Below are 18,496 nucleotides of genomic sequence, written 5' to 3'. Positions count from 1 at the left end.
CTATATTCTATTCTATTCCTATTCTATTCTATTCCATTCCTATTCCTATTCTATTCTATATTCTATTGCAATGACCTTGGAGTATTCATCTCTAATGATCTAAGTGCTAGAGCCCACTGTAACTACATAGCCAAAAAAGGCATTAAGAGTTGTTAATCTAATCCTACCTAGCTTTTTCTCTGGTAATATTACATTAATAACTAGAGCATACAAAACATTTGCTAGACCAATACTTGAATACAGCTCATGAGTCTGTAACCCATATCATGTATCTGATATTAACACAATTGAAAAAGTCCAGAAATATTTCACAAGAAGAGTTCTCTGCTCCTCTACTCATTGCAGAATACCTTATGCCACCAGACTTGAAACTCTAGACCTAGACAACCTAGAACTACGCCACCTCTGGTCCGATCTAAATATAGTATATAAAATCATACATTGCAATGTCCTACCTGTCAATGAATACTTCAGCTTCAACCATAACAACACAAGAGCAAATAATAGATACAAACTCAAGGTTAATCGCACCAAACTTGGTTGCAGGAAATATGACTTCAGCAACAGAGTGGTCAATGTCTGGAATATTCTACCTGACTCTGTTGCTTCTTCCCCAAACCCCCAAAACTTTAACCTTAGACTGTCTACTATTGACCTCATCCCTTTCCTAAGAGGTCTGTAGGGGCCTGCATAAGCGCACCAATCGTGCCTACCGTCCCTGTCCTATTGTTTCTTTTATTTTTCTTATAAGTATTTATCTCATGTATTCAAAACTATATTAATTCTTATACCTGTATCTTGTAAGCGATTGACAAATCAAATAAATACTTTAAAAAAAAATACTATTCTATTATATCCCCTCTTCATTCTATTCTATTCTGTTCCCTTTTAATTCTATTCTATTCTGTTCTAGTTTCCGTTCATTGCTTCTTGTCCTGCCTTCAGCTGCTTTGGAGAATAGGTTGGCTCCTTCCTCTCCCTGACAACCCCTCAAGTCACCCCTGGTCCTTCTCTCCTTTTTTAAGACCTACCTACCTAGTTCCTTTAGCAGCTCATCCTACTGTTTCACCCCCAGACAGACCCCCCCCCGATTACAGTATCTTTGTGGCTCTGCTTTGCAAGCTCAGATCCAAGTTTGAAGGATGCCTTTTGGAAGGGCTGAATTAGCAAGAGAAGGACATTTTGGCTGACTCCCTGCTTTTTGGATGCATCCACGCGATAGTGAAAAGTGGACTTTCTCAACATCCTCTCTCAAATGAGACGGCGGAGATTTTCCAGACGAAGGGGGAAGTTAAAAAAAAAAAAAGCAATAACTTGAGAGTCTGCATTGTCGGTTCCCCCAAAGCAGATGTTTTTTTATATTCTTGCCAATGCAGTTCATAATTTGCAAAGTGAAGAACAAAATGAGGGTTGTTGTTTTCGTTCTTCTGCTCGTGCAACTTTTCTGGAAAATGATTTATGATAGGACAGAGGTCACTCAGTGTTTAACAGAGAAGACGTTATTCTCCAGTGCGTCACTCGTCACTAAATTGCAGAACTGCATTCATTTCTCTTTTCTCCCACTCATTTAGCTTCCCTGTATATGCAATACATAATTATTCCTCCCCCTCCCTCTCTTACGGCGATAGAAATTTAGAGGAAGTAGATTTAGGCTACAAAGATGGTTTTCAGTGGTGCTGGTGGTCTCCGTTATGGAGAGGGACCCTATTTTTGCAGTGTGCTGAGCCTGAGAAAGAATTAAAAGTAATTTTAAAAAAGCAGCACAGTCCCTAGGCTGCATTGACAGACGGATAGTTTTGTCGTTTGCTGGCAGGCTGCAGAGCTGGCAGCGGAGTTGGACAGTGGAGAAGAACAAGGGCCAGTCCTGGAGTCTGGAGAGGGCTCGGACAAGGGATCTGCGTCCGACATAGAGATGGGGCCAGGGCCATCTGGGAGTTACGTGCTGACTCTGGAGCCTCCAGAATCTGACATCAGTGAGGCAGAGGAACAGCAGGAGCCTGTTCCCAGGGCGCATATGCACAGAGCTGTCAGAAGGCAAGAACTGTTAAGACAGAAGGGGTGGCTCGGGAGTAAGGCTTGGAGATGATTGGCCCCTCCCATAGGACATAAAGGAGGAGCAAAGGGACAGGAACCTTTGCAGGGAGCAACTTCGTTCGTTGTGGTGGGTTTAAAATCTGAAGCTCCGTGTTGATTTTGTACTCCGTTTGAGTTGAGTTGAGTTGCTTGCGGGAACAGGACCCAGCATTGACCCAGTTGAGTTGGTTGTTGGAACCATGTCATTGATCCAGTTGAGTTGGTTCTTGGAACAGGACCCACCATTTACCCAGTTGAGTTGGTTGTTGGAATAAGACCATGTCTCTTGGCCCAATTGAGTTGGTCATTGGAACTGGACCCACCATTGACCCAGTTGAGTTGGTTCTTGGAATAGGACCATGTCTCTTGGCCCAGTTGAGTTTGGTTGTTGGAACAGGACCATGTCATTGACCTTGTTAAGTTGGTTCTTGGGATAGGACCCAACATTAACCCAGTTGAATTGGTTCTTGAAATAGGATCATGTCTCTTAGCTCAATTGAGTTGGTTGTTGGGACAGGACCCACCATTGATCCAGTTGAGTTCGTTCTTGGAATAGGACCATGTCATTGACCCAGCTGAGTTGTTTTTTTGGAACGGAACCACATCATTGATTCCGTTTGTGGGAATAGGGTTCACAGCCCAATCTACTTTGCTTGGTTGCTGTTGGGCGGGAGAAACAAATAGTACGTTTCCATAAATCAGAACAAAATCTCGGCACAAACTTCTAACCAGCAAATAAATCCATAAGGCTTCTTTCCCAGGGTCACATACCAAAGATGAAAGTTGGGACAGAATTGGCCTGAGAAGGTTGTTGTGGCCTGCCAGTGGCCAGCTGAGTTGGCAGCAGATTCAGACATTGAGTAGGTTGGGGAGGAACATGGGCCAGTCCTGGAGTCTGGGGAAGGCTCAGACGAGGGCTCTGCATCGGAGGCAGACATGGGGTCAGGGCTGTCTGACAGTTATCAGCTGCCTTTGGAGTCGGAGATCAGTGGGGCAGAAGAACAGCTGGAGCCTGTTCCCGGTGTGCACTTGCGCAGAGCTGCCAGAGGAAGGGAACAATTAAGGGACAAGGGTCAACTTGGGAGTAAAGCCACAGGTGGATGGTGATTGGCCTCTCCCATAGGGAATAAAAGTTGGACATTAGTGAGGCAGAAGAACAGCTGGAGCCTGTTCCCAGTATGTGCACTCACAGAGCTGCCAGAGGAAGAGAACAATTAAGGAACAAGGGTCAACTTGGGAGTAAAGCCACAGGTGGACGGTGATTGGCCTCTCCCATAGGGAATAAAAGTTGGACATTAGTGAGGCAGAAGAACAGCTGGAGCCTGTTCCCAGTATGCGCACTCACAGAGCTGCCAGAGGAAGAGAACAATTAAGGAACAAGGGTCAACTTGGGAGTAAAGCCACAAGTGGACGGTGATTGGCCTCTCCCATAGGGAATAAAAGTTGGACATTAGTGAGGCAGAAGAACAGCTGGAGCCTGTTCCGAGTATGTGCACTCGCAGAGCTGCCAGAGGAAGGGAACAATTAAGGAACAAGGGTCAACTTGGGAGTAAATCCACAGGTGGACGGTGATTGGCCTCTCCCATAGGGGATAAAAGAAGAGCAAAGGGGGAGTGGGGTTTTGCAGGAGACAATTCACCTGAAGATCTGTTCCTGCATTCTTGCCAAATATTGTCCGCTACAGCGTGGCGTTTGGAAACTATCGACCTGGCAACTCTCCAGGCCTGATAAAGGTCTGTAATTGTGACATCTCTTGAAAGATTATCGGCCGGGACTTTGCTGGAGAGGAATTCGCTGTAAGCTAAATAAAAGGGGTTTACTGGGACAAGGAGTCAGCTTCGTGCTGTTGAGGTAGCCCAGGTAAGAACGAACGCCTTCAACTTCTGCACCCATGGTTTTCCCTCCTGGTCTTCACCAAGTAACCTGTTCTCTCTCTCTCTCTCTCTCTTCCTGCAGGACATCTGTGAGGACCCTCATCTCTTTGTGGATGGAATCAGCTCCCACGACTTACATCAGGGGCAAGTGGGCAACTGCTGGTTCGTGGCTGCCTGCTCAGCCTTGGCGTCCAGGGAGTCCCTGTGGCAGAAAGTAAGCAGTTTGGGAATTGTCGGGGAAAAAAACGATTGTCTTTGCTCCCATGGCTGTGTTTGACACCATGTACTTGGCTGTCAGGTGGGGAGGGGAAGTAGAACTCTTTAGCATCAGAGCGTGTTAATAATAATAATAATATAGGAAATATTAATAATAATAATATAGGAAATTTCACACTCCTTTCCCTAAATGCTCTGAGGGTCATTTCCAAGAATCCTTTCTTAGTGAGCCCCTAGAAGCCAAGAGGAACCTACGGGCCAAATTTCAAGTTTGTAAGCTTAATGGTTCTGGAGATTTTGTAATGATGCGTGAGGGGTATTTCATATATATATATAAGTGTGTGTGTGTGTGTGTGTGTGTGTGTTTTCTTAAGTTTTTGCGGGTACTTACATGTATGGCATTCGGCTTTGCTCGGGTATTTTCCCACGTCATAGTAGTTGCGCTTTTAAAGTTGTAGCGACGTTTCGGCAGAATCTCATCTGCCATCAGATCCGCCATCCGCCATACAGAAGCCTGATGATGGCAGATGAGATTCTGCTGAAACGTCGCTACAACTTTAAAAGCACAACTACAATGACGTGGGAAAATATCCGAGCAAAGCCGAATGCCATAGATAGAGAGAGAGAGAGAGAGAGAGAGAGAGAGAGAGAGATTTGCAAGCCATTTCTCATTGTAGAAGGAAATTTCACGCTCCTTTCCCAATTGGGAAACTTGTTGGAAAATAAGATGGAGAATTAGTTATATGTATTGTGTTTTGCAAGTCAGTTAAGGATAATACACAGGAGACAACTTGACTGCCTTCTCTTCCTTACCTGGAAGGAAGGTGTTGCCCTCTAGTGGACACCTGGCAAAATTCTACCTCGACTTAACAGCCACAATTTATGTTGCTAAGAAAGACGGGTTGCTAAGTGAGTTTGGCTCTGTTTCGTGACTTTTCTCGCCCACGGCGGTTAAGTGAAATCGTCGCCATTGTTAAGTGAGTAACCACAGTTGTTAAGTGAATCTGGCTTCCCCGCCGATATTGGCTTGTCCAAAGGTTGCAAAAAGGGGTTGCTGCGATCATCATCAATATGAGTCAGTTGCCAAGCATCCAAATTTTGATCCCCGTAGGGATGCTGCAATGGTCATAAGTGTGAAAAAAATGGTCATAAATCACTTTTTTCACTGCCGTTGTAACTTTGAACGGTCACTAAATGAACTATTGTCAGTTAAGAATTACCTGTACTTGTATTTCGTGTCTCTCTCTCTCACACACACACACACAGAGATCGTGAAGCCTCCCTCTTTGCTCCTGGGGGATGTTATTCAAGCGAGGAGGAAACTCACCAGAGTCTTATTATTTGAAATCTTCCTCTTCTTCTCTGGACTCCCAACTCCCTCCTGTCTTGTTTGCTGAACACTGATTTTTCCATCGTGGCCTTTTGAGCTGAAAGGAGCTTGAATTTCTCCCTGTGCTCATTGTCCTGAGAGGAAAAGCTTGCAGAACGTTTATGTATATAGAATAAATTAGAATAGAATAGAATAGAATAGAATAGAATAGAATAGAATAGAATAGAATAGAATAGAAAATAAAACAGAATAGAATAGAATATAGAATAAAAAATAGAATAGAAAACAGAATAAAATGAAGAGGGAATAGATTAGAAAATAGAATAGAATAGAATAGAATAGAATAGAATAGAATAGAATAGAATAGAAAACAGAATAAAATGAAGAGGGAATAGAAAATAAAACAGAATAGAATAGAATATAGAATAAAAAATAGAATAGAAAACAGAATAGAATGGAATAGATTAGAAAATAGAATATAACAGGATAGTATAGATATAGAATAGAATAGAATGTAGAGGGAATAGAATAGAAAATAGAATAGAATAGAAAATAGAAAAGAAAATAGAATAGAAAATAGAATAGAAAACAGAATAGAATGAAGAGGGAATAGATTAGAAAATAGAATAGAATAGAATAGTATAGATATAGATATAGAATAGAAAATAGAATGGAATGGAATGGAATATAGAATAGAATAGAATTAGAATAGAATAGAATAGAATAGAATAGAATAGAATAGAATAGAATATAGAATAGAATAGAATAGAATAGAATAGAATAGAATTCTTTTATTGGCCAAGTGTGATTGGACATACAAGGAATTTGTCTTTGGTGTAGAAGCTCTCAGTGTACATATAGAAAAAATAAAATAGATTCATCAAATGTATGTTTTAGAAATGGATTGTTAAAAAAGGCATTCTTCGACTTACAACCGTTCCTTTAGTGACAGTTCAAAGTAACAATGGTACCCCACAAAAGGGATTGATAACCATGGGTCACGCTTAACGACCCTTGCCACATATCTCCGCGTGATCAAAATTCGGACCCTTGGCCATTGACACGTATTTATGATGGTCCCAGCGTCCTGGGGTCATGCGATGCCCCTTTTTGTGACCTTCCGACAAGCGAAGTCAATGGGAAAAAGCTGGATTCATTTAACAATGGCGTTACTAACTTAACCATTGTGGGTCATTCACTTAGCAACGGTGGCAAGACAAGTTGTAAAATGGGGCATGGCTCACTCGACAACTGTTTTGGCTCAGCCACAAAAATCTTGGGCTCGGTGGTGGTCGTATGTTGAGGACTTCTGTATTTCGAGACACTGGTATTAATTGCTTCAATGAGGTTGTTGACTTTTTTTTTTTTTAATAAAGTTTTATTTGGGTTTTCACACACACAAAATACAAGTAAAACATCTTTTTTGAAAATAGCCTGGTCCTGGGTTGAACTTCTTTATACAGACACAAACTCAATTTCATGCTCATTTTTGTGTTCTATTCCATATCTTATACTATTCTACATTTTCTATATAGTTTTTCCCCTCTTTTAATTTTCTCAATTTTATTTTAATTATCTCATCTCAATTCAAATCATTATATTTATACTTTTGTCTGTTCTGTTTCAGCTTCATATTATCTTTTCTCATTAAACAAATTTTCTCCTGTAGTTACTAATTGGAGTATGACACCTTTATATCTTTTAATTATATCCATTCAACTCTTATTTAAATTTCAATATGTACCTTAAGGTTATGACCTTCAATATACTACATAATACATAACTTCCAATCGAATTCTGCTTGGTACATTCTTATAATACACACTATATTCTTTAAAAAAAAAAGAAAGATTGTAAATATATGTAATTATAAACCCTCATTCCATTCCAGTTCAGTTCTATCATTAATAATCATTAAAGTCTTAACATCTTTAACATTTCTTTTCAATTAAATGTCATACCTCCTTAAAGACACATATAATCTCCATAATTTTTCCCTCACATAAATGCCTATTAATGTCAAAGTGGATTTTTTTCCAATTTCTTGCTTAAGTCTCTTAGCTGTCAGTATAGGAAGAGGAGAAAAAACCCCAAATCCTTTCCCTTTTCTCTCTCTTTCTCAGCTTAGAAATCTTCTTAACAATAACAATTATTGTTTTTTTTTTTAATAGTTTCAATTCCAGGGTACCTTATTTGTTGCTTTTGCTGTTTGACCCAGTCAACCAAAACTTTCTCTTCTTATCTTCCTCCTGCACATTCTTTTCCGGTCGAATTCTTCTTTGTGGTGGCCGTTTCTGACCACCGCTACAACCGCCTTCGGGAAAGGGAGTAATGGCCAGCTGGGGGTGGAGATGTGGCTCTCCTCAACCCTGCAGGCAGTCTCCCCCCTCTTCACCACCTCTATGGGATGGCTTAGCCCCAAAACCAGCCAACTCGGGGTGCTCCAGAGGCGAGCACGGATCGAAAGCGTGCAGAGACGCAGTTTCGGACTGTCGCCGAAGAAGCTCAAACCAGGGGTTGTTGACTTCTTGTTATCACTGGACTTGAAAGGAAATCATTGTCATGCCCCTGTCGGAATCTGAATCCGAGGAGGAAGATGAACAGCCGACAGGGAGCGGGAGTGTGGCTCCGTTGGCTGTGGAGGAAACTGGGGAAGGGCAAAGGGCAGCTGGGCAGAGCAGGGGAGAGGGAGAACAAGGGAGAGGGAGTTCAGAGGAAGACCCAGGCCCACCCCCTCTTCATCCTAGGGCACGCAGGGAGGAACGGAGAAGGGAGCAACGTGGGTTGCATGGCTTACGGGGGAGGAAAGGGCCCTGATTCCCTTCATTAGCCACACCTGGGAAGAGAGTTTAAAAGAGATGCAAGCTGAGTGTGGCGTCTTCTGGAAACAAACGTGAATTTATCTGGTATTGTCATGGCTTATCTGGCTTCCTGGCATCTTTCCAACTGTGTGAGTTTTGCCATGCTTTCAAGTCTGAAATTCCTTCTCTTGCCCTGCCGGACTAATTACCTCATTTTGCCTCGATTGGACTTATAGTTACAATTTTTGTTGACCATGTTTTGGACTTGATTGTCTACAACCCAAGGCTGTTCCTGGGAGAGTTTTTCTCCAGCCCAGAAGGTAACCAGGACATTGGGGGCTACTGCTTATCTGACTGTGTTGCCTTCGTGCCACGCCCTGGGTCATCACAGACTAGCTTGGCATCCATTGTGTCCAGTGCAACTTAGAATGAATTGTTGTGCTGCTGCAGCTGTGTCGTAATCCTCCATTCGATGCCATTGCCTGGATCTCCAGAGGACCTCCTAATGAATGAAATTCGGAAGGTGGCACACCGAGGGATTGTCATCTTTCCATGATCACATTTGCCGTGGGCTGTGTCACATGCCCTCCTCCGTTCACGAGATCCCTAACCAGATGAAGAGTTGGAAGGGACCTTGTAGGTCATCTAGTCCTTGTAGGTCAAGACCTGTCCATTGTCTAGGGACCTTGTAGGTCATCTCCCTGTCAGGAAATTCCTCCTTATTTCCAGGTTGAATCTCTCCTTGATCAGTTTCCATCCATTATTCCTTGACTGGCCCTCGGGTGCCTTGGAAAATACCATGTTCCCCCGAAAATAAGACCCTGTTGTCAGGATTCCGGCAGATTCTGGAAAACATTTATGGAATGCACTTTCGGTTTGCAAGCTGCTGCCCTCTCCCTTTCTGTTGCCAACTCTCAAAAGACCAGAGAAATATTTTATGAGTTGACACCTGTCTTGTATCTTTTTGCCACCCAAAAAAAAGGCACCAGGTCTTATTTTGGGGGGGATGTCATCCACTGACTAACCTCACTTGCGCACGTTGCCCCCCGGCCTCCTTTTCGCAGTCAGAGGCCTTCAGGAACCTCTTCTTCTGCGGCCACGGCTTTCCTGAAGGTCTCTGCAGCCGATATAACAGACCTCCGGATCGATCCTGAGCTGTTATCAGCTACAGAGGCCTTCAGGAATGCCTGCCTTGCTGGCTGCAGAAGAAATGGACTGGCCAGGCAGGTGTCGGGGTGTGTGAGGCCTGGCTACAACTGTCCAAAGGTAAGTAGTAGGGCAGCTCCACACACACCTCCATCCCCACCCTAGCTTAATTTTTACCCGTCCACTCTGGAGTAGGTGGGATCTTAATTAGGGCTTATTTTGGAGGTAGGGCCAGTGGTGGGATTCAAATTTTTTTTTACTACCGGTTCTGTGGGCGTGGCAGGGGAAGGATATTGTAAAATCTCCAGTCAGAGGTGGGATTTGCTGGTTCTCCAAACCACTCCAACTTTCCATTACCGGGTTCTCCAGAACTGCTCAGAACCTGCTGAATACCACCTCTGGGTAGGGCTTATATTAGGTGCACCTGTAAACATCAAGCTAGGACTTACTTTCAGGGTAAGTCGTGTTTTCAGGGAAACTGAGTAGCTTGACCCCTTCCTCCTCTCTGTGGCAGCCCCTCAAGAACTGGAAGACTGCTCTCCTGTCTCCCCTGGTCCTTCTCTTCCCTAGACTAGCTAGGCCCAGTTTTTGTAACCGTTCTTCATAGGTTTTAGCCTCCAGTCGGAGAACCGAGTTCTGCTTTCCCTAAGGGAAGGTTTAAAGTACTTAGGACATTGAATAATAGAGTTGGAAGAGATCTTGAAAGTCTTCTAGTCCAACCCACTGCCGGATCAGAGCTGTGGATCAAAGCATCCAAACCTGACCCCCGTTTTGGCAAAGCCAAAAGCGCTTTGCCAGCTACCAGTCAAATCTCCGGGTGGAATTGCAAGTGCTTTGTTTCCTGTAAAACCCGTCTTTAAATCCTGAAAGAATCTGGAACGCAGAATCGTTTGGCAGACCTCCTGAATTAAATCACCATTAGGGATAAGAAAAAAAAAAAAGGTTTGCAATGACCCTTATTTTTTAAAAAAAGGTTTCTTCAACATCTCTTCTTTCCCTCCGCCCTTTGACCCCAAACTGGCCGGGAAGCATGGGAGTTGAATTTTAGCCGGTCTTGAAAGTGCCAGCTTGGTTGTGCAACTCATCCAAGCATTTTCCTTGGCCCCTTCAAATGCAACCACCTTCTCTCCATCCCTGCAACACAACCCTAAGCTGCATTAACAGAGGGATAGAATAAAGATCACGCGAAGCGTTTAGTGCTTTAGGGTGCCTTTGGTAACGCCACACCTGGAATAACTGCATCCTCTTTTGGTCATCACAATTTTTTAAAAAATGATGTTGAGACTCTGGAAAGAGTGCAGAGAAGAGCGACAAAGAGGATCAGGGGACTGGAGGATAAAACATATGACGAACGGTTGCAGGAACTGGATATCTCTGGTTTAATGAAAAGAGGGATTAGGAGAGACAGGATAGCGGTGCCCCAATATCTCCGGGGCCGCACCAAAGAAGAGAGGCAGTCAAGCTACTCTCCAAAGCAACAGAGAAGGCAGGACAAGAAGCAACGGATGGAAACGGATCAAGGAGAGAAGCAATTTGGAACTAAGGAGGAATTTCCTGATAGTGACAACAATCCATTCAGAAGTTGTGGGTGCTCCCATCGGTGGAGGATTTTTAAGAAGAATTGGATATTATAATGAACAATCATTCATCTGAAATAATGTAGGCTTTCCTGCCTGTGGGGGGAATTGAACTAGAAATGGTATAGGGCCTCCTGCTTGGGTAGAGGGTTGGACTAGAAGACCTCCAAGGTCTCTTCCAACTCTGTGATTCTGTTAGAAGACCTCCCAATTGGTTATTCTCTTCTCCAAAGCCCTTGAAGGCAGAACAAGAAGCAACAGATGGAAACTACAATCAAGCAGAGAAGCAATTTGGAACTAAGGAGGAATTTCCTGATAGTGACAACGATCCATTCGGAAGTTGTGGGTCCTCCCATCGCTGGAGGCTTTTCTAAGAAGAGATTGGACCACCTTTTGGTCTGAAATGTGATAGGGTCTCTTGCCAAAACAGGGTTGGACTAGAAGGCCTCCCAAGGTCCCTTCCAACTCTGTTATTCTGTTCAAGGCGTTCTCGCTTGGGAACGGTTGCTAAGCCAGGTTGTTAAGGCAGCCGATATCAAGAGACATCGCTCGGGGGACCCTCGGTGAACGTGTCCCTCCCTGGAAAATGAGACGCCCAGAGGAAAAAAACCCTCGGGCTTCTTGCTTCTCCGGCCCAGGTTGCTTAGCATCACCGGGGTGCCAGCAAGCGAGCCAAGGAGCAGAAGGAGGTTTTCTTTTCGCTTCAGTCAGACGCCTCGGTCGCTGGTGCAGTCAGACACCTCGGTCGCTGGTGCAGAAATCCTCCCCGTGCCGAAAGAAGAATGATGAGCGACGAGGCGGCTGAATTGGAGATGCCTTTGGTCCAAGATGCCGAGCTGACCAAGGTGATGAGGATCCGAGTGAAGACCCTCGAGCAGAGGAAGGAGAAACCTCAAGACGGGGAGAAGCTCCTCCGCCCCAACGAGTTTGTGTTCCGGCTGGACTTCTCCCGTCAGCACGGCCTCCGTTTCCTGAGCTGGAAAGTAGCCCTGGACCAGCCGGGCAAGGCCACCATTATCGGGACTTCTCAACACTGGACGCCGGATTTGACCAACCTCATGCGAAGGCAGCTCTTGGACCCGGTGGGGACGTTCTGGAAGAAGCCGGATACGCCCGATGTGGTCGACTGCAACGAAGCGGACGCCTTGGAGTTTGGGGAAAGGTTGGTGGAGCTGGCCAAAATCCGGAAAGTGATGTATTTCCTCGTGGCCTTCACCGACGGCCTCGAGCCAGCTCACCTGAAATGCTCCGTGGTGTTCAAAATCTAAACCTTTTTCTCCTCCTCCTCTGAAATAGTTTTCTTTCTTCTTCTTTTCGTTTTGTTTTTGGGCTCCGGAGCGCCAACTGTGACTTGGTTTTGAACCAGATGGGATGCGCTTTTGAAAAAGCAGAACGGACGTCTTTGTTCTTCTTCTTGACCTTCAGCCTGACCTTAAATTGGCCCTAAGGAGGAACTTAAGAAGCACCAACCTCCCCACGCTAGGCTGGGGAAACCTGCTGTTTGAAACTTCGAAGAACTTTCCCCAGAAGTTATTTTTATTTTATTTTTTTTAAAAAATTCAATGTACAGGCCATCTGGCTCACTATCGCCTCTCCCAACAGAAACCAAGCTGGCTTTTGTGCAGAAGGCATCTTGCACCCCTCTTTGAAAATTTGGAGCGTTTCCTTGCACTTAAAGACCTCCCCAAAAAAATGAGATTAGACCCATGGCTTGTCTTAGAAGCATACCTAGCAGGGCTTGATGTGGGGGAGAAAAAAAAAAGGCATATCTTGATATTCCTTCGATCCGGTTTATTTGCAATAATTTGCACGGTTCCCCAAAGGGGCAGCATTGCCTAAATCCAGGCTCCTGATCATTTTAAACTTATTTTTTGCTTTCAAAGTAAAGCCCTAATTTTCACGGAGGCTGAGAAAAAAGTTGATTTTTCATAATCGAAAGTTTTCCTAACTTATTTTCAGTTCTCCAGCACTATCAACTCGCCACCAATCAGAGCACGTTAAAGCATGCAAGTATTAAACAGGTGCCCCCTTTTCCCGCTCTTTTTCACACTTTTTGCAAAATTGGCGTAACTGTTTACACTGGGAACTGACGACCTTGAGGATCCGTAGCGAAATTTGGATCTGAGCTTCAGGATCTTGAAATCACTTCTTCTCTCCCTTCGCTTCTCTCCCAAAACTCCTTCCTACACACACCGTGGATTAAATTCCTTTAAATGAAAAGCAGTGACTTTCTGTTGCTTCGTGCAAATCTGAAAGAAGCTTTTAAAAGTTCTTTTTTTTTCTTCTGCTTGATTGACGGAGGTAGAATGAAAAGCCCAAGACCATTATTATTATTATTATTATTTTTTGCTTGATAGGAGAAAATTTTTTTGCTTGGAGACACCCAAAATTGGCTGGTTTGCTTGAATCATACAGAATAGGGAATAAACAAGAGTTGGAACGGATTTTAGAGGTCTTCTAATTCTAGTAATCACGTGAAGTTTTTTAGTACTGCTTTATAAAACCCTAATAAGACTCCACCTGGACTACTGGATCCAGTTTTGGTCACCACGTTACCAAAAATATGTTGAGACTTTGGGGGGAAAAAAATGCAGAGAAGAGCAACCAGGATGATTAAGGGCACTGGAGACTTAAAATGTATCAAGAATGGTTGCAGGAACTGGGTATGCCTGGTTTAATGAAATGAAGGATTAGGGGTGACATGAGAGCTGACTTCCAGTATTTGAGGGGGTGCCACTAATAAGAGGGGATCAACTTATTTTCCAAAGCACCAGAAAGCAAGACAAGAAACAATGGGTGGAAACTAACCCAAAAGAGAAGCAACCTGAAATTAAGGAGAAACTTCCTAACATTGAGGACAATGAACCAGTAGAACTGCTTGCCACTAGAAGTTGTGGGTGCTTCATGACTGGAGCTTTTTAAGAAGAGACCGGACAGCCATTTGCCTCAAATTATATAGCATCTCCTGCTGTAGCAGGGGGTTAGACTAGATGACCTCCAGCTCTATTCTGATTGATTGATTGATAGTTTAATGTTCTTTATTTTTCCCCTCTGAATTTGGCCAAGTGCTCAGGACTTTTGATGGCTCTTCCTTCTCACGCAAACTTTGAGAAGCCCTTCCAGACGGCGGGGGGGAAGATCCCAAAGCGGAATCGAACGCCGGAACCCATTGGAGTTGTTTTGTCTGGGACGTTTCTGGGGGTTTTTCTCCTGAGGTGCAAAGTTCTCAGGTTCTAAGCGTTTGATGACGTTCCCTCCTTGGGTGGTGAAACGTTCTGCAAGAAAACCACCAGGCTGAGAGCACCAAGGACCCCCCCCACAGTTCGCTTGTGCCAGCGTTGTGTTAAACGGGACCGAAAGGGGGGTGTTGTTGTTCTCCTATAGGCGCTGAGGTTGTGGCCGCGGGAATAAGCCAGGGGGTTTCTGAATCGCGGTGGTGGGGAAGAGAGTATTAATTCAAGAGCCCGAATTTTGATCGCTAGGCAACGGTGGTAGGTGCGAGGACCAGCCGTAAGTTGCTTTTTCCAGGGCCCACTGTAGCTTTGAACTGTTGCTAAATGACAGGTTATAAGTCGAGGACTACCTGTAAAGGAATAGTTTTCAGTCCTCTTAAGAAGCCAGGGATATTTTCCTCCTGCTCTGTAGCCCCCGTCTAGGTTCAGTGTTGGCAGTTGCCCTGCGTTAGATCTTCCTTTCTCCCTCTCTCCTTCCTTCCTTCTTCTCTGCCATCTCCTTCCCTCCCTCCTTCCTTCCTTTCCTTTCCTTCCTTCCTCCTGTCTCTCCTTCCTTCCCTCCCTTCTTCTTTCCTTCCTCTCTTCCTCCCTCTCTGCCATCTCATTTCTTCCTTCCCTCCCTCCTTTCTTCTTTCCTTCCTTTCCTCCCTCCCTCGCTTCTTTCCTTCCTCTCTTCCTCCCTCTCTGCCATTTCATTTCTTCCTTCCTTCCCTCCCTCCTTTCTTCTTTCCTTCCTTTCCTCCCTCACTTCTTTCCTTCCTCTCTTCCTCCCTCTCTGCCATCTCCTTCCTTCCTTCCTTCCCTCCTTTCTTCTTTCCTTCCTTTCCTCCCTCCCTCGCTTCTTTCCTTCCTCCCTTCCTCCCTCTCTGCCATCTCATATCTTCCTTCCCTCCCTCCTTTCTTCTTTCCTTCCTTTTCTCCCTCCCTCGCTCCTTTCCTTCCTCTCTTCCTCCCTCTCTGCCATCTCATTTCTTTCTTCCTTCCCTCCCTCCTTTCTTCTTTCCTTCCTTTCCTCCCTCCCTCGCTCCTTTCCTTCCTCTCTTCCTCCTCTCTGCCATCTCATATCTTCCTTCCTTCCCTCCCTCCTTTCTTCTTTCCTTCCTTCCTTTCCTCCCTCTCTCCCTTCTTTCCTTCCTCTCTTCCTCCCTCTCTGCCATCTCATTTCTTCCTTCCCTCCCTCCTTTCTTCTTTCCTTCCTTCCTTTCCTCCCTCCCTCGCTCCTTTCCTTCCTCTCTTCCTCCCTCTCTGCCATCTCATTTCTTCTTTCCCTCCCTCCTTTCTTCTTTCCTTCCTTTTCTCCCTCCCTCGCTCCTTTCCTTCCTCTCTTCCTCCCTCTCTGCCATCTCATATCTTCCTTCCCTCCCTCCTTTCTTCTTTCCTTCCTTTCCTTCCTTTCCTCCCTCCCTCGCTCCTTTCCTTCCTCTCTTCCTCCCTCTCTGCCATCTCATTTCTTCCTTCCCTCCCTCCTTTCTTCTTGCCTTCCTTTCCTCCCTCCCTCCTGTCTCTCCTTCCTTCCTTCCCTCCCTCCTTTCTTCTTTCCTTCCTTTCTTCCCTTCTTTCTTTCTTTCCTTTCCTCCCTCTTTGCTCTTCCTCCGTCCCTCCCTCCCTCCCTCAGGTGCATGGTGCTAGACCTGAGATGCTCCTATACATGCTATATTTCCAAAAACAAAACTTTTTCAAGTTACGAAGCCGTGTCTCTTTCAGGAGATAAATCAAACTTGGAAGCGTGGGGGCATTTCAGTGTTGGAGTGGCGAGGAAAGTTTCCTTTTTTTTTTTAATGTGCAAACTGCTGTGGGCTTTTTTAGAATATGTTTAGGAATACAGTATTAATTGCTGCTTGCGGTGTTCCTCACCCGTAGCAACTCAAAGACGCGTGGGGGAACTCGGGGAGTTGAAGTCCACACCTCTTAAAAGTGGCCTAGGTTGAGAGACACGGGTTTAGATGCCTTAAAAAGAAGCAATAATATCAAACTTGATTTCAATTCATAGAGTCAGAGAACTGGGCAGGAGAGCCACGAAAGCTAGTAATGCTCCAACGTTGGAAGACTTTTAAAAAGATGTTGGGATAACCCTTTGTCTGAAGTGGTGTAGGGCTTCCTGCCTGCCTAGGCAGGGGTTGGACTAGAAGACCTCCAAGGTCCCTTCCAACTGTGATTCCATTCTATTCTATTCTATATATTTTATATTCTATATTCTGTTTTCTATTCTATTCTATTTTGTATTCTATTCTATTCTATATTCTGTATTTTGTATTCTGTTCTGTTCTGTTGTATCTTCTATTCTATCTTCTATTCTTTCTTCTCTCTTCTCTTCCTGAATTCTATTCTATTCTATTCTATTCTATTCTATTCTATTCTATTCTATTCTTCTACTCCACTCCACTCCACTCCACTCTACTCTATTATTCTATTCTATTCTATTCTATTCTATTCTATTCTATTCTATTCTACTATTCTACTCTACTCTACTCTATTCTATTCCTATTATTCTACTCTACTCTACTCCTACTCTACTCTACTCTACTCTACTATTCTATTCTATTCTATTATTCTATTCTGTTCTGTTCTGTTCTGTTCTATTCTATTCTACTCTACTCTATTCTTCTATTCTATTCTATTCTATTCTATTCTATTCTGTTCTGTTCTATTCTGTTCTATTCTATTCTATTCTATTCTATTCTATTCTATTCTATTCAACTCTGCTCTACTCTACTCTACTCTTCTATTCTATTCTATTCTATTCTATTATTCTGTTCTGTTCTATTCTGTTCTATTCTATTCTATTCTATTCTATTCACTCTGCTCTACTCTACTCTACTCTACTCTACTCTACTCTACTCTACTCTTCTATTCTATTATTCTGTTCTATTCTATTCTACTCTACTCTACTCTACTCTACTCTACTCTACTCTACTCTACTCTACTCTACTCCAGCTCTTTGACCAGTTTAGGAATTAAAACCAAAGCTTTCTCAACAGTTGACAGATTTTCTCTTGCAAAATTTGATAACTGAAATGACCCCAAAATTCTTAGCCTTTTTTATTAAAAACAACAAAAACAAAAATTGGTTAGAGAAATTGGTTAGGTGAGTTTCTCTCTACATTTTTATGCCCGTTGTGGCAAAGCTTCGTTGGTCTGCTCTATCAAATATATCCCGTACATTTCTGTTTTTGTTCCGTGTGGCCGGAGGAGAAAAACACTGCCATCTCTACAAGGATTAACAGAAGGGTCCCCAAACTTGGCCACTTTAAGACTGGTGGACATAAAATCGATAACACGAACATATAATTATTTACTGGAGGTAGAACTAGAGGAGGAAATTGTTAAGGGACCAGTGATTGCCTGGGTGAGAAATGTGTGTCATAATATAAATTTGGATGAGTGGGGAAAGACTTGGACCGAGAACTGGAAGCTGACTATGTCGACAGCGTTCAAAGAAAATCAATATAAAATGTTTTGTAGATGGCACTTAGCGCCGGCACGACTGGCGAAAATGTATCCAACCTTGAAACCAGAACGCTGGAAGTGCAAACAAATGAAAAGAACGTTTTTCCATATGTGGTGGCCATGTATAGAGGTCAAAAAATACTGGAAGGAAATACAGAGATGGCTTTTTGAGATTACAAAATATAAATTGAATTTGGAACCCGAAACGTTTTTATTAGGTATGATCAAAAGGAATCTGAGTAAAGATAAAAGATACTTTATTGTACACATCTTAACTGCAGCAAGAATCACGTTAGCATAAAATTGGAAGAGTGATAAAATATCACCAGGTGAAGTTTTGATTCAAAAATTGAACTGTTGTAAGTCGAGGACTTCTTATAAATGGGTGGTGTCGTAAACTAGGATGCCTACCTTCAGCTCTCAATGTTGGGTTTTCTGTGTTCGCTTTCCTTTAAAAATGATTTATTGCAATTTTAAAAAAAAAAATCAAAACAGAACTAAGAAAAAGACTAAAAAAACCCACGGACAATTTTTGAAAAGTAACCTGCAGATGCCTTACAGATAATATAATTTAGCATAAATATTATAATTATTAGATTTATTACCAAAATAAAACAGAAAACATCCCTCCCAAGAATGACTATATTAATTACTTGGATGTGTCATGTATGTATGTATGTATGTATAACTATTGTAAAAATACAAGTTCCAGGAATACTTGTAAAAGAAGAAACAGGCATCCTGCGATCTCCGGAACTTAAAATTACATTTATTGTACTTACTTTCATCGTCAGAGTAT

At 43.4% G+C, this 18,496-nt stretch overlaps 2 protein-coding genes and 1 long non-coding RNA gene across 3 annotated transcripts in view; all 3 read left to right on the top strand.

The window, feature by feature from the left end:
- Window positions 1–18,496, top strand: part of LOC148125223 (uncharacterized) — a 301,326-nt gene that overhangs the window by 253,950 nt on the left and 28,880 nt on the right. The window lies entirely within an intron of this gene.
- CAPN5 (calpain 5) overlaps window positions 1–18,496 on the top strand; it is an 85,351-nt gene that overhangs the window by 37,975 nt on the left and 28,880 nt on the right. The window contains exon 3 of the mRNA XM_087937808.1: window positions 4,030–4,161. Coding sequence (XP_087793934.1) covers window positions 4,030–4,161 — 132 coding nt within the window. The remainder of the gene's footprint in view (window positions 1–4,029; window positions 4,162–18,496) is intronic.
- Window positions 11,764–13,168, top strand: OMP (olfactory marker protein). Its single transcript, XM_026721317.2, has one exon. It carries the CDS (start codon window positions 11,800–11,802, stop codon window positions 12,283–12,285), a length of 486 nt encoding a protein of 161 aa, XP_026577102.2. The 5' UTR covers window positions 11,764–11,799; the 3' UTR covers window positions 12,286–13,168.

The sequence above is a fragment of the Pseudonaja textilis genome, chromosome 7 (assembly GCF_049901715.1).
Source record: "Pseudonaja textilis isolate UNSWEBS1 chromosome 7, rPseTex1.2, whole genome shotgun sequence".
Taxonomy (NCBI): Eukaryota; Metazoa; Chordata; class Lepidosauria; order Squamata; family Elapidae; genus Pseudonaja; species Pseudonaja textilis.
This window is presented reverse-complemented; position numbering and strand designations above follow the sequence as displayed.

What these genes read in the sequence shown, in the direction of transcription:
- OMP (XM_026721317.2), top strand. Translation starts at nt 11,800, where the DNA reads ATGATGAGCGACGAGGCGGCTGAATTGGAGATGCCTTTGGTCCAAGAT.